The 14,939-nt window shown below is 53.7% G+C and overlaps 3 protein-coding genes across 3 annotated transcripts; 1 reads left to right on the top strand and 2 right to left on the bottom strand.

The window, feature by feature from the left end:
* Positions 1-1,209: 1,209 nt before the first annotated feature.
* Positions 1,210-6,528, top strand: J4E78_000846 (uncharacterized protein; the record flags this gene model as incomplete). Its single annotated transcript, XM_049361507.1, has 3 exons — positions 1,210-4,045; positions 4,096-5,517; positions 5,564-6,528. 3 exons carry the CDS (start codon positions 1,210-1,212, stop codon positions 6,526-6,528), a joined length of 5,223 nt encoding a protein of 1,740 aa, XP_049226790.1.
* A 702-nt stretch (positions 6,529-7,230) lies between these two features.
* J4E78_000845 (uncharacterized protein) lies at positions 7,231-8,350 on the bottom strand (the record flags this gene model as incomplete). Its single annotated transcript, XM_049361506.1, has 5 exons — positions 7,231-7,345; positions 7,401-7,530; positions 7,594-7,884; positions 7,938-8,034; positions 8,081-8,350. 5 exons carry the CDS (start codon positions 8,348-8,350, stop codon positions 7,231-7,233), a joined length of 903 nt encoding a protein of 300 aa, XP_049226789.1.
* Positions 8,351-9,385: 1,035 nt separating this feature from the next.
* Positions 9,386-13,019, bottom strand: J4E78_000844 (uncharacterized protein; the record flags this gene model as incomplete). The annotated part of the gene is made up of 4 exons (XM_049361505.1): positions 9,386-10,531; positions 10,598-10,712; positions 11,126-12,806; positions 12,860-13,019. The coding sequence occupies 4 exons, from the start codon at positions 13,017-13,019 to the stop codon at positions 9,386-9,388; spliced, it is 3,102 nt and encodes a 1,033-aa protein (XP_049226788.1).
* Positions 13,020-14,939: the final 1,920 nt, after the last annotated feature.

Raw genomic sequence — 14,939 nt, 5'->3', positions numbered from 1 at the left:
GGGTAGAAAAAGAAACTTCTCGAGGACTTGAGAAGGGTAAGAGGGGTATCACGGAAGAAAACAGGCCGTCGTGCTCAGCAAAAGACTCTGGCCGGGGAAAGTTGAGGGCTTTCCCAAGAAGAAAAAAGTTGGAAGAAACTGGCGGCGCGGAAAGAATTTCTGTGGGCTCCTTCGCCAAGCCGCGTGCTTCAGGTGACCCCGCCTTTTAGCGCGACGACGACGCGTCCGAAGGGGGATCGATGTGCAGGCAGTACCTACTGCGCTCGACACATGCGTGAAAGACGCATATACAATCCATTTTGGACATATCAACGATGGTCGTTGTCTGGCTTCCGGAATGTACGACGTTTCTATTAGCAATCCGATCTAGTGCATCTCGTTCTTGCCTCGCTAGCACACTCACGTGGTGGGCGCGACGTTTGGACTTGCACGGTACCGACTGGGAGCTCCCTTATAGTGACAGGTCGACGAGTCGATAATTGGGCGTGTCCAAGGGGTGCGCTAGGCTAAGGTTCAGGTTCAGGACGCGATAGCTCACCGTGCGAGCTGTAGTAAGGCTGTCGCCGTTGATGGCGCCGACGTCCTTGTCGCCCTGCAATTCAGGCATCATGGCCGCGACGCGTACATGGGCTTCCGGGATGGTCGATGAATCCGGACATGATGGTGAAGTGAAGTGGTCGGCTCGTCCAGACATGGCCATTCAGCAGCAGCAAACACGGTCGATGCAATAGTGATGCAGCACTAGGATGTTGTTTTGAGGGATTCCCGGTCCGTGTGACGGGAGTCGGGATGGATGATTTTCGCGGCTGGAGATGGGTTTCTTGGGGTGGTTGGCGCGACAACAGGCCGGCAAGCCCTCGCAGCCTGAGTAAACATCCGCAAAAGCTTGGACGACACACGTCCGCTTCCAGTTTCAACGCCGCTGCCTTTCATCTACGATACCCAATTTCCCTTTCCCGATTCACATTCCTCTTCGCCCGTGCAGAGTAAAAGTGCGCGCTTGGTCGCAGGGCTTTAGACTGTCGCTTGATCTCGTTCGCGATTTTTGTTTTCGGCGGCAGGCGCATCCATATCTCTTGTAATTATCGCGGGCCTCCATGACGGTCTCTTGAGCCCCGACGCCAACGCCATCACCATCTTCCTTTGTCCTGTACGACGCATGCGGTGTAGGACTGGGTCGCAGTAACGCCCTCGACTGTCGCGCTCGCCATGAGTTACCTGACTGCCCCACGCTCGAGACCAGGCCACTCGGCAACATCGCCCTCCCCGCTCCGCCAGACATCGACCGCATCCAATGGCTCCTCCAACCACTCGAACCAGTACCCGCCGAGCCGCTCTAGCACGCAGTCGAGCAATGCCTCCAGCGGCTTCGGCTCGCTGTCGCACCGGCGCGGGCTGAGCGAGGCGACTGCCCTCTCGCGCCCGCGCACAGAGGACTACTTCGGCTCGGGCGAGACAGACCCTTCAGACACGTTTATGAGCATGCGGAAAGCGCTGCGACCGCTGCAGCAGGCACCTTCGAACCCGCCCTCGCCCGAGAAGCAGAGCCCGTCATCACCTGACAAGTATATGCGACCGACGACGCCCGTCTATCCGCCATCGCCCGAAAAGCTCCTACGCCCAGCAACATTCTCGAATCCGCCATCGCCAGAGAAGCTCCTGCGCCCCGCGAGTGCTAGCCCGACCCGAAGCTCCAGCCACCTGCGATCACATAGTGTCGAAAACCTCTACGCCCCGTACGATGGCTCCACCTCGCCGACAGCCAAACCGCGCCCGCTGTCGCTAGCAGTATCACGAAACGACTCCGTACGCGCGCCCACACGCGATCACTCGTCCCGACCGCTGTCAACTCACCTGGAACGACCGGAACTTAAGAGCTTCCAGAAGTCATCCACGGGACATCTGCGAACTCTATCCAAGTTCGCCGAGGCTGGAAGCGATGAGGACTTCGCCATCAAGTCCCCGGAGCAGCAGGTTGTTGGTCTCAACGGACGGAGAAGGTTGCAGCGGCTAGAAACACCACAAAAGACGGCGTCCACTTGGTCAAGTCGGAATTGGATGGACCAACAGCGCCAGTTCTTGCAGGCCTACGAATACCTCTGTCATATCGGAGAAGCCAAGGAGTGGATGGAAGACATCATCGAGACGGACCTCCCGCCTGTTGTTGAATTGGAGGAGGCACTGCGAAACGGCATAACACTAGCAGAGATTGTTCAGTCAATCAAAGGACAACCGCTGCGCATATTCCGCGACCCGAAGCTACAGTACCGGCACTCCAACAACTACGCGCACTTCTTCAAGTTCCTGTCCGAAGTCGAACTCCCCGATCTCTTCCGCTTCGAACTGGTCGATCTCTACGAGAAGAAGAACGTGCCCAAGGTCATCTACTGCATTCACGCGCTCTCATGGCTTCTGTTCCGAAAAGGCATTGTCGACTTCAGAATTGGCAATCTAGTCGGTAAACTCCAGTTCGAGGACCACGAGTTGGAGGCTACACAAAAAGGTCTGGACAAGTCTGGGGTTAGTATGCCCAACTTCTCAGGCATGCAAGCCAACTTCCAAGTCGAGCCGGAACCGGAGCCAGAGCCGGAACCAGTGGAATCTGAGGAAGACCGCATTGACCGCGAGCTTGGAGAGAACGAGGACATCATACTAGATCTCCAGGCTCAGATGCGCGGTGCTCTCGTCCGAATCCGCCTCGGAATGGTGATGCAGGAGCTCTGGGACCATGAGCACCTCATCGTGGATTTGCAGGCGCGCATCCGTGGCGACTGGGCTCGACAAATCTCCACCTACCGCATGGACATGCGCCGTTTCGCAGTCACTCTGCAAGGTGCAGCGAGAGGATTCCTGGTCCGATCACGGCTCCAGGGTGAAGAACAATTTTGGCACGCCAATGAGGCCCAGGTCTTGAAGGTGCAGAACCTGTTCCGTGGGCGCAAGGCCAGAGCGCAAGTTCAGTACACCAAATCGAAGATCGAGCGACACGAACACGGCATACGGCAATTTCAAGCAGCAATCCGAGGAGCGCTCGAACGACTACGCGTGTCCGATCGATACGAACAAACTCGCGATACCGAACCATCCGTTATGCATGTGCAGGCTATGATACGTGGCGCTCTTCTACGCCAGCAAGTCGATCGGGAATGGGCTGAGCTACAACAGAACGAACCTGAGGTCGCGCAACTCCAAGCCGTCGCAAGAGCAATGCGCGTCCGCCAGTCACTGCGTGCCGATCAGGAAGGTCTTCGTCAACACGAATCTATGATTACAATGTTACAGTCAACTGCCCGAGGTCTTCTTGCTAGGAAGAAGGACGCCGCAATGCAGAAGAAGCTGGTAAGCACGAATGTCAATTGGTCTGGTCTTCAGTCCCAAGTTCGCGCCAATGTCTTGAGAAACTCTGTCAGGCAGATCCACGAGGCGCTTCGAGCCGAAGTACCTCAGATCACCGATTTACAAGCTGTCGCAAGGGGTGGCACCATGCGTGCAGAGATCACTGAGATCCTCACGCTTCTGCATGAACAAGAAGACAACGTTCTTTCGCTTCAGTCACACATTCGCGGTTTCCTTTCGCGACAGAAGCACTTTTCTGATCTCAAGGCACTTCAGGCGCAAGAACCCACCATTCTAGACCTCCAATCGGCTTGCCGAGGCTTCATGCAACGCCAACGGACCTATGAGACTCTTTGCGAGCTCAATGCTCAAGAGCCAGAAACCGTCGATCTCCAAGCGGTGGCACGTGGTATGCTGCTCAGGATGCAAATCGGTATGCAGCTTGGTCAAGTGGAAGAGCACGAAGATGCGATTGTCGAACTACAGACCCTGGCGCGCGGTTTGATGATCCGCCAGAAGTTTGCAGAGAAGCAGCAGTTCTACAAGGAGAATATGGAGAAGGTCATCAAAGTGCAGAGCTTCATCCGTGGTCGTCAGCAAGGTGAAGCCTACAAGAGCTTGACCAGTGGCACAAACCCTCCAGTGTCGACTGTCAAGAACTTTGTGCATCTTCTTAACGACAACGACATCGACTTCGATGAGGAGATTGGTAAGTCGCTCTTTGATTACTATAGTCATGTTTTACTAACGGAATGTCAGAATTCGAGCGTCTTCGTAAGACTGTAGTACAGCATGTGCGCCAGAACGAGCTCGCCGAGCAGTACGTCGATCAACTGGACATCAAGATCGCGCTTCTCGTGAAGAACAAGATCACCCTTGACGAGGTCGTCAAGCACCAGAAGCACTTCGGCGGCAACGTCGGCACACTGCTCAGCAGCAAGGACATCTCGTCAAAGGACCCCTTCGATCTCAAAGCGCTCAACAAGAACTCGCGCCGGAAGCTGGAGCAGTATCAGGAGCTTTTCTTTGTTCTGCAGACGCAGCCTCAGTACATGGCGAGACTCTTCAGGCGCGTTCGTGAACAAAATCTCGCGGAGGGTGACATCAAGCGCATCGAGCAGCTGACCATGAGTATGTTTGGTTTGGCCCAGAAACGCAGAGAAGAGTATTGGCTGTTGAAGCTGCTCACAAGATCGCTAAAGGAGGAGATTGAGGGCTGTGCGAACCTCCATGAGTACCTTCGTGGCAACTTCTTCTGGTCCAAATTGTTCGCCAACTACGTCCGGTCACCGCGCGACCGAAAGTTCCTCAAAGATGTTCTTGGAACTGTCATTCGTGAGAATATCATTGAGAATGAGCACCTGGACCTGGAGAGCGACCCGATGCAAATCTATCGTTCCGCCATCAACAACGAGGAGCTCCGTACTGGCCAAAGTAGTCGTCGCGATCCGAATGTCTCGCGAGATGTAGCACTCAAGGACCCCGAGACACGTGGTACTTTCATTCACAACCTGCAAGATCTTCGCGATGTTGCTGACCAGTACTTTACGATGTTCGAAGAGGTACTCCACCGGATGCCATATGGTGTGAGATATATCGCACAGCAGATGTTCGAAGAACTACGCTTGAAGTTCCCCTACGAGGCGCAAGAGCAGCTTCTACAAATCACCGGCTACTGGGTATGGAAGGCTTACATTCAGCCTGCTCTATTGCAACCTCAGCACTGGGGTGTGGTGGATCGTGGCCTGTCGCCAGTGATGAACAGAAACCTTGGAGCCGTTGCCAAGGTCCTCAGTCAGATCGCCGGCGGGAAGCTGTTTGGTGGAGACGATCTTTACCTGCAGCCTCTTAACAGCTACATCACCGAAGCCATCGATCGCCTACAAGACATCTGGTCGAACATGATCAACGTCCGTGCCGCCGAAGCTCAGTTCGAGATTGACGAGTTCAACGATTTGTTTGCAAGAACCAAGCCAACACTCTACATCAAGCTCGCAGACGTCTTCGCCATTCACAACCTCGTCATCGAAGATCTACCAAGTTTATGCCCCTCTCAAGACGATCCACTCCGTGAGATTGTCCGTGAGCTCGGTAGCGCCAAGAACAACGAGAACGAGCTTCTGCACGTCAGCTCCAGCGAAATCACATTGACCCTGAACCCCAAGTACCATGAGCAAGAGGGTAAGTTCTTCCTCCACTTGCAGTTCCCACTTACTGACTTTTCTAGACCCCGACTCTGCAATCAAATCCCTCTTCATGGAGACCAAGCGCTACGTGCTGTACATCATCCGCATCCAAACCGGTGCCAACCTCACCGAGATCATGTGCAAGCCGGTTACACCTGATGACGAGAACCGCTGGGACGCTCTCGTCCGCGAAGAGATCATCGCGCAGCGGAAAGATCGTTCGCGGAAACAGAGCAACGTAGTCCGATCCTCTGCCGCCTCAACTTACACGCAGGATATGGGCTCCAACTCTGTACTTGATCTTGACTACCCCACTCTCAAGCAATACTGTCTGGAGAACATGGTACAACTCCAACGCGCAGGCCGCATCTCGCACACCAACAACTACCAAGACCTACTCAACGCCATCGCCGTCGACATCCGCACCAAGCACCGAAGACGTATTCAACGCGCCAAGGAATTGGAGGGAGTACGCACTACACTGGCCGCACTCGACGAAAAGGCACATTTCCTAGAGTCGCAACTCAAGTCCTACAACGACTACATTGAACAAGCCATGGTAACGCTGCAATCGAAGAAGGGCAAGAAGAAGTTCCTCCTCCCCTTCACCCGCCAATACAACCACCAGCGTGAACTCAAGAACAGCGGTCGCGAGTACCGCTTCGGTTCCTTCAAATACTCCGCCCGCAACCTGGCCGAGAAGGGCATTCTAATCTCCTGGTCTGGATACCACGAGCGACAATGGGACCGCATGGACATCACCATCTCCAGCAACCAAACAGGTATCTTCGAGATCCAAGGTTCTCAAGGTTCCATGATGATTCCCGGTGCATTCGCCGAGGTGCCTCTGGACGGCCTCCTCCAAGCGCAATTCGACAACCACCAATTTATGAATCTCTTCGGCGAAGGTGCTCGGGGTGGCGCGGCTGCCGGCGACGGTGTCGCCAGAGTCAACGTTAATCTGTTTTTGCATTTGATCTTCAAGAAGTTCTATCGGGATGAGTAACGGCATGCATGCAACGGCGGTGTTTGATGGTGAAAGATGGGGTAACCGTGTTATACCTTTTTCTTTTTCTGCTTGTTGTTTCTGCATTTTATGGATGGTCGGGGGATCGGTGTTTTCTCTTTTTGTTGGTTACGACCATGATGATATCGTTCGTCGCTTGACGCTTCTTCTTCTTCTTCTTCTCTTTCTCTTTCTTCTTTTGGAATGATACATACATATCCTAGCATAAATGCATCTTACATAATTTGTACTCTGAGTGTTATCGCCAGTTGCTTTGCTGTTGGCTTGTAAAAGTCCATCCGTGAGACTTGTGCAACCACGGCTGGTCTTACATCTGCGACCATGAAAAACGGTGGGGGCAGGCAGGCGTGTTATTTGGGTCGCGCTCTCCGTTGCTGTCGCAAAAGCCGGAGTAAGATGCCCTCATCACGCACGTACTCGTTGGGGTATACAGCACCGATAGTCTTTGATGGAAAGGGTCGAGCAAAGCTCATGTAGTAGGCAATATGATGTATTCTCTACAGAATTGCTCACAGATACGCCCCTGTAGTATAGCCGGCTTATACGAAAGCTTTCTGTCCAGCGCACAACCATGAAACGAATCCGGCTACCTGACTCAATGACCTCGAACTTTTGTACCACGCTCGTTCGGTGAGAGTCCTGCGGACTATCCGTACACCTGTTCCGCTATCCTCCACGACTTTACCGCTTTGTAAGTGCTGGCTTGGGAAACCACCACACTTCAGGCAGTCCTCCATCGGCGATTTCTCCAGTATTGGTAGGCGATTCGGTCTGTGTCGCCTTGGAGTCGGAATGCCTTTGGGCCAAATCAGTATGCGTATGTACAGGAACCAGTTTGCGCGATGACTTACTGTCGCTTCACCCTCTTGTCTGGCCTTTCTTCGTTTTGCCGCAGGTACACTGGATCTGCCCTCCGCTTGAGTCGCAGAAGGTTCATGTCATTCTCTAGGGCGTCATCATGTCGAGTTTCTTCGCTTTGTCCTGCGCGCACGTCAGTTCTTCCAGAGATCGTACACCACAAGGATGCGCAAAGACATAACTCACCTCCCGCGACTGCATCGTTTGGCGGAGCGAAACCACGAGTCTGGCGTTCCTTTTCGTCCACTAATTCTTGACGAATTTCCATAAGCGCCTTGCCGAGAAGATTCTTGCCAGGCCAGCGGCCCTTGTGCTTTTTCGCCTCCTCGAGCGTCAAGCCGCAACTCCAAGTCATGTCCCTTGATGCCTCGACGATCTCGCGATCAGAGGTTGCGAGGAGGACTGCGCGGAGAGCATCAGACGACTCTGAGACGGTGAACTTCAAGCCAACTGCCTTCAACATGACCTTGTATGACACTGCAGCTTTAGATTAGCGATTTCTTCGTTGTGACACGAGGACGTCATCATACTTTCGTTCCACTCTTTAACATCTAGGTTCTTAACCTTTTTCCCCAGTGCTTTGTGCCTTTTCGGGTCGGATGTTCTCATGATCGCGTCGCCGGATCCCTGTTAAGTGTTAGATTCTGGTTTCCTCACCGCTGCTTAAACTTACAGTGTCCATCGCCCAAAGCGCCTTAGCATGCTGGAAAAACTGCTCCACGCAGCAGTATTCCCTGTACTTCGGGGGACCGTAGGTAAAGATCGAATTCTTAAAGCTGCTTATATACATGTTGCTGAGTTGCCCGTAGACGTCCTGGGCACCGTAGAAGAGTATGGGGCCGGGCAACTCATCGGCGCGCGGCTGCTGAGATGCAGAAGCAGGCTGGCTGTATTCGTTTCCGCGGTCGCTGACGTACATGGGTGATCGGTCTTGGGACTCCATGTCGCACGTAGTGTTACTGTTCTTGGCAGGTTGTGAGGAAAGAGGAAGAGAGGGCTAAATCTCGTTGTTCAGTCATCTACTTATGTGAGCGGAGATGCCTACGGCTCGCGCATTTTGTTGTCTCTCACCTTGTAGCTCCACCTTCACCTGTCTCGATGAGAGTCCAAGGCCCACATTTGAGCGACCAGGGCGACAGCTCCGCATGCTTGTCGTTCTGTGATCTTGATTGCCTCCGAGAAGCAGCGAAGCTACCTTCATTATGCCCTCTGGTATCGTGCAACCTCGATTGGCGCGTACGGTATCTGTGTAACTAGCGGTAGTGGCTAACTTGTGCTGCACATCTTCAAAAACCGTGTTTCGGATGTATGGTAAAGAACACGCCTTTTGCATGTATGCATTCCGACATTATGAAATTCCAGCCGACGTCACTGCACGTGTCCGATCGCAGCCTAGAGACCCCTGAACACACGTTCCACGTTTTGCGGATCGCGCACGAGCCAGTTCCCGCCACTTTACCGTCCCATGTCCAAACTCGCCCAAACGCGACCTTTCAGCAACGCGCGACTATATAGGATCACAAAATGGACTTCTCTTCGCCTTCGGGCATTTGGTCAATTTGAAACGATACAGAGAAGATTAGCATGGCCCCTGCACTAAGGATGACACGCTCAATCAAAGAGAAGCTACCATTTTTTTTGGTAATTTCTGTGAGATCTGAACATCCAAACTCCGGCCTGTTCGAACCACAGCGGTAGCAGACGACCACGACAGCAAAAGGGCGGCTCTCTTTTTGCCAGGAGGGTGCGCTAGAGGGGGCTGGATCAGCGTAGAGCAAGGCTTGGTTTCATGGACAGTGCAGGGACCATGGCAATCTTACCGCCTTGTGTGTCCACGAACATCACTTGCCAGAGCACCGGTACATGCGAACGTAATCATGATGGGTATATTGTGTCGTCGTATCTGGGTAGAGCCTGGAGGTATTCGCGAAATATCCGGAGTGCAAGTCGAACTCCGGCAGACCATGTATCCTCCAGCCTATATTATCATTTCGCCGTCTTCGCCATCAACACCGCCTGTGTCCTCCCCGTCATCCTCATCCAGGTCTTCCAGGGGATAGGTGAGAATGGCCGCAACGTTTCCAAGGCCCTCTAGTCGCTTCCCGCTCTCGTGTAATGAGCTGAGCACCCTGACTTCGCCACCCTCCACATCCCGCACTTGGTCGACTAGCTTCACCCATCGTCTCCTCTCTTTCACATCTTGCGCGCGAAACAGGGCGTTGTTGATCATTAGCACTCCACCACCGCGCCCAACTGCGCCTTTGGCGACGGCGCGCTCCACCTCGCGCGGGCCGTACCACGCCCGGCCGTCATCTTGTCGCATGAGCGTGTTGAACTTGTCCATCAATGCCGTTTCGCGCGCGAATTTCGTGTCGGACAGCTTATTCGTTATCGCCGGCGACGAGAGCACCTCATTAAGTGAGTGTACGTGCGCCGATGAGGAATGCGCGATGATTATCGTGGGTATGAGGGCCATGAGCGGCTTGTTGGTGGTCCGTGTCGCTTCCTCCTTGATGTACTGTAGAAACGCCGACGCGACGAAGCCTGGACTGGCGAGGAGGAGCGGGAGGGTCTTGCCTTGGGGTGTGCTGGGGGCGTTCGGTAGGTCGATTTGCCGTAGTAGCGTCGAAAGCGTTGTCGAGAAGAACCTGTCCATGCCTTTGCTGTGCCCGTCTACGCCACCTCTCCTCTTTCTGGGTACGGAGACCTCAATTTTCTGTCGTAGTATCGTCTGATGCTCAGTGATCATGCATATGTTCGCGGTACCCTCTCCTAGTACAACAGCCCACAGTTCTGCTCGTTTTGATGCGTCGCATGCCTCCTTCAGTTGTTCCAACGCGACACTATCCCAACCGTCGGCTTTTTCGATGGTAAATTTGCGATTTAGCTCCAAATCCAATGTGTGATGTTGCCCTAACTTTACGTGCTCATTCTCTTTTGCTACGCGACCAGACACATGGAGTTGTCCGGAGCCAATATCGAAATCGGTCGAGGTTACTGCGATCGTGAGGTCTAGAGCGATTCGTTGCGAGGACGTTGAGCCGGCGTCAGATGTCTTCGAAACTCGACGAACTGCCTTGGCGCGTATTTGGTCGTGTTCTTGGATTAGGTTGTAGGCGTGCCACTGGATACGATATTAGTATATTCGAGCCTGGAGGGACGCGCATGCGTATAATTGTGGCGCGCGTACCATATCCTCAGGCTCCTCAGGCAGCAGGGTGACGAACCCCGCGCCCGTTTTCTGTTCGATTTGGCTCTTGAGTAGCTTCATTATAGTGTATCCCGACGTATACGTAGATTTGAAACTGGAAGTTGTGATTGCGGCGGAGGTAATGTAGCTGTCGCGCGTAGTTATGCGCAGCCTGAACTTTTGGGAATGTAGTGACGCAACCGTGGGATGGAGGGGCACTAGTGGGGCCGACCCACTTACGCGTTCAACGAGCGGAAGCTTGTTCGCAGACAGTCGCGCGTCGACTCAAGCACATCAACTCATTAAGTCCTTTAGTATCATCTAGCCCGTGCATCAGGACCTTAGTGTGGCCTGGAGGTATTCACTGAGTTTGGGGGAATCAAAAGAAGGTGAGCGGAGGAATGTAGTCCTCAAAGCAATTTTGAACAATGCAACGTTTACACGCGCTTATAGCTTATGTAGTCGCTGGATACATTAAAGTAACTAAGTATATACAAGAATGGAGTTTGAATCATCACCACGCTCTACCTGGACTTGATAATCTCAGCAGCCTTCTCACCAATACCGTACATGGTGGCCTGGAGATGGCAAGACGGGATGATAGGGATGATAGAAGCGTCAATGATAGACAGATGTTGTGTGCCGTAAACCATCAACTTGTCGCTGACACAGCCACCGTCCTTCTCGGGCATCATCGGGCAAGAGCCAGATGGGTGAGCGAGAGTAGGGGACAACATCGACTGGGCAAGCAGGGCATCGTAAATCTCCTTGTCGGAGGTGTATTGAGCACCAGGGACGGTCTCGGATATCTTGTGGCTGGCGAGCTCGGGGCGGGCCCACACGGTGCGGAAGAATCGCATACCAGCCGCCATGACCATACGGTCGATGGGGTTGACAAAGGCGTTGTAGACGACGTTGGGAGGGCCGTTGGGGTTCTTTGCGTCGATGTAGACTGTACCACGAGATAGGGGCTTCTCGACACCGACAAGACCGTATGAGCCGTCCGCGGGAACGGGGAACTCGGCCACGGCTGCATCCTTGCGGCCGAAGATGTCAGCAATGACTGCACGCTGCTTAGCAAAGCCCTTGGCGAGCTTCTTGCTGTTCTTGTAGACGCTAGGAAGGTAGTCGGTGGCGGTCTGGCTGTTAAGGGTGCTGATAAGAGACTTGAAGTCCTTGGTAATGTCAGGCAGGGAGATGAAAGCCAGGGCGTTACCGCGGGCATAGGTGTAAGGGCCAGTCTTGTGCTCAACGTACTGCTCCCAAGCGGAAGCGTTGAATGTCGCGTTGGTCATCAGCGAGTTCTGGTTGGGGAAGTAGTTGGAAGTGGTGTTGAAGACAACGGTGGCGTAGGGGTGGTCCTGGAAGTTGGAGCCTACAGCATCGAGCTCAACCTTGACGTCGATACCGGCAGCCTTCAGGACGGACTTGGGGCCAATACCACTGAGCTGAAGGAGCTTAGGTGTCTGAATAGCGCCCGCAGCCAGAACGACCTCTTTCTTAGCGTAGAAGGTGGAAGTCTTCCCAGTCTTGTCGGTAACCTCGACACCAGTAGCCATGAGCGGCTTCTTCTTGTTGTCGAAGATGATCTTGTCGGCGGTGGTGCCTGTGAGGATGTGGAGGTTGGCACGAGTCTGAATGGGGTCGTAGTACGCGTAGCGAGCATGTGCGCGGCGTCCAGTGGTCGCATCCATGGTGTTGGCGTACCAAGAAGGACCATAGGCTTCGCCGGCGTTTCCATCCTCTGGGACGTAGATACCAGTGGCCTTCCACGCCGCCCAGTAGTCCTTGATATCCTCATATTGGTTGGATGTGATGGAGACGGTCAACGGTCCGTTACCGTAAGTCGACTCATCCCAAGTGATGTTGAAGTCTTTGACAACATCGGGAGTGGGAGGTTGGAAAGTGGTACCCTTGATGAAGGCCTCTTCCATTCCCTTCCAACCCCATCCTTTGTTGCCGAGAGCCTCCCACGCATCGTAGTCGGCAGCTGAGCCGCGGTCGTAGACCATGCCATTGATGACAGATCCACCACCGAGGACCTTGGCAACAACAACCTGGTACGATGTGTTGCCGATAGCTGGCTCAGGTAGGGAGTTGATGTTCTCCCAGATCAAACCAGCCGCAGAGGTCAAGTCATTGGCCTTGTATGGGATCTTGGTTGCATCGGTATCGACGTTGTCACCCGCTTCAACGACAAGGACAGTCTCTGGGGCTGATGTTAGTGAAGTTTTCGACAAAGTCTGGGGCTGAAACACATACTGCTCTTGTCCTCGGTGATGCGGTTGGCAACAATCAATCCAGTGACACCGCCTCCGACAATGACATAGTCATACTCGGGCTTAGCGGCGGCACCAAGAACTGGCGACAGGATTACAGCAAAGAGCTGAACAGCAGCGGCTAACCTAGAGAATACAGGCATCTTGAAAGTCCAAAATATTAAGTTTAAACGAAAGTAAATTTGGATGCGCGCTGCAATGAACCTGTGAGGGTGTGCAGCCACTAGATGCTTTATACGGACCGAACAAAGTACTTACTCGCTGCTCGCATTGGTCGAGAACATGTTCGCCACGTGGGAAGGCCTACATTGCGGTGTTATCTTACCGAATTCATCCAGGAATTGATCGACCCACTAATACCGCGAGGGCGAACGATAGTCTGGTAAATTGTTTGTATGCCGTGGCGCGGCGCTGGCGGTTGCCATGTACAGATTCGTTCTAGAATACGGACGTTGATCCTTCTGGTAGGGGTTCAGTAATCTGAGCCTATAAACAGGCCGCATAGGGATCGTGCAATTACAACTCCCTGACTCCCGGTGAACATCAGGGACTTGTGGGCTCCGTTGCGGTCCGGGGCCGGGGTGCTAAACGTTCTTCCACCAGAGAGATCAGGCTCATGACCGGCCAGCCGCAGCAGCAGTGAACATGGAAGCGAGGTACATCCAGTGGTCTGATGTTGATGTGGGCCAATGAAAATCTCTGCGGCTCGTCGTAGAGAGCGCATCGTACAGAAGGACCGAGTTAGCGATTCAGGGTGTTCTTGCCGGATGTAGGCCCCACTTTTGGACGGGAGACAAGACATGGACAGATGTCCTCGGCCCCAGACCAGCATGTGATTGAGTTCAAGCTACAGCTCTGGTAACGGCAGCGGCGTACATGTTAAAAATCTGGGGTCGGCACTTTCTAAGAACGCATTATGGCTTCGGAGATTTTGCAAAGGACTGCAGCAAAGGATGCCGCTCCTCTGGAACACGGCAGGTACATTGTTGCGGGATATGCAGCGTAATAAGGCCACCAGGAGACCTCGATCCTTGATTCGCCATCTGAGACCATCTCGGGGAACCAGGTACCATGATTTCGGAGAGTGGACGCGATTCGGGATCGATGGCCACCTCGCTTGCAGGAAACATACCGCTAAGCTTCCGATCCGCCTATCATTGCCTTCTCTTCTGCCGTATCGATAGCTTTATGGTGTCTTCGTCCACGGTGAGGAATGCCAGCGCGGCGATGTCCACGTTGTCGTAGTCGAAACTCAGATGCAACATGAATATCGGAAAGGCATATTCTCATGGGCGCACCATGGACTCCCCTCTGCACGGCTGGAGCTGCGTCAGGATACTGAGTCAGGCGGCCCGCGGAGTAGTGAAGACCCGGCCCCCTTCAGCTCAATATTCTGCGTTCTTCCCTGTAGACTGAGTCTTAGGCCCGATTGCTGCTGTGCATCGGCCCACACATGCGGGCCAACGAGGAGAGCCCGAGGAAGGAGTGTGAAGTATCTTCTCTTTGGGCTCAGCCGCACGTTGACATGACATTGCGACACTTTGCAGGTCGACGATAGAGAATGTCGCAGCGCACATAATGGAATGTTCTTTCTGTCACTAGGTAGAGCGCTAGAAAGAGAAGAAGATCTTGGGCAGCTAGTGCCGTGAAAGGTGGCTTCGGTTCGCTCTACCGGTGAGTTTGAGCATGCGGAGAATTCGCCCTGCATTTAGCTCATGCGCTAACCGCACTAGCACCTCTAGCGCTGTTTGGCCTTGCACTCGCTACCACCTCTTCCACCATTCCCATCTCATGGGGCGATAGACGAAAGATTGCGCAACGTCCATGCGGCAACCCCGAGCACCGTGAGACGATGCAAGATCGCACGTTCGCTCTCTGACCGTCGGTTTAATGCACCCTTCCAGTGTTCCACCAGCGTTGCGACCATGGTAGGCGGGCCTGAGATCTGCAACAAGATCTACAAGATGCGTCGTCCTATGCAAAAGTTCTCATGCGCACACATAGCCACAATCGCAACTCTACATGGTGTGACCTGTTCGGTTGTACTTCTAAAGTGTACGCTT

This window comes from Alternaria triticimaculans (assembly GCF_023758025.1).
Source record: "Alternaria triticimaculans strain BMP 0046 chromosome Unknown scaffold_1, whole genome shotgun sequence".
In the NCBI taxonomy this organism is placed as follows: Eukaryota; Fungi; Ascomycota; class Dothideomycetes; order Pleosporales; family Pleosporaceae; genus Alternaria; species Alternaria triticimaculans.
Note: the sequence above shows the minus strand (reverse complement) of the source record. Positions and strands in the feature narration are given on the sequence as shown.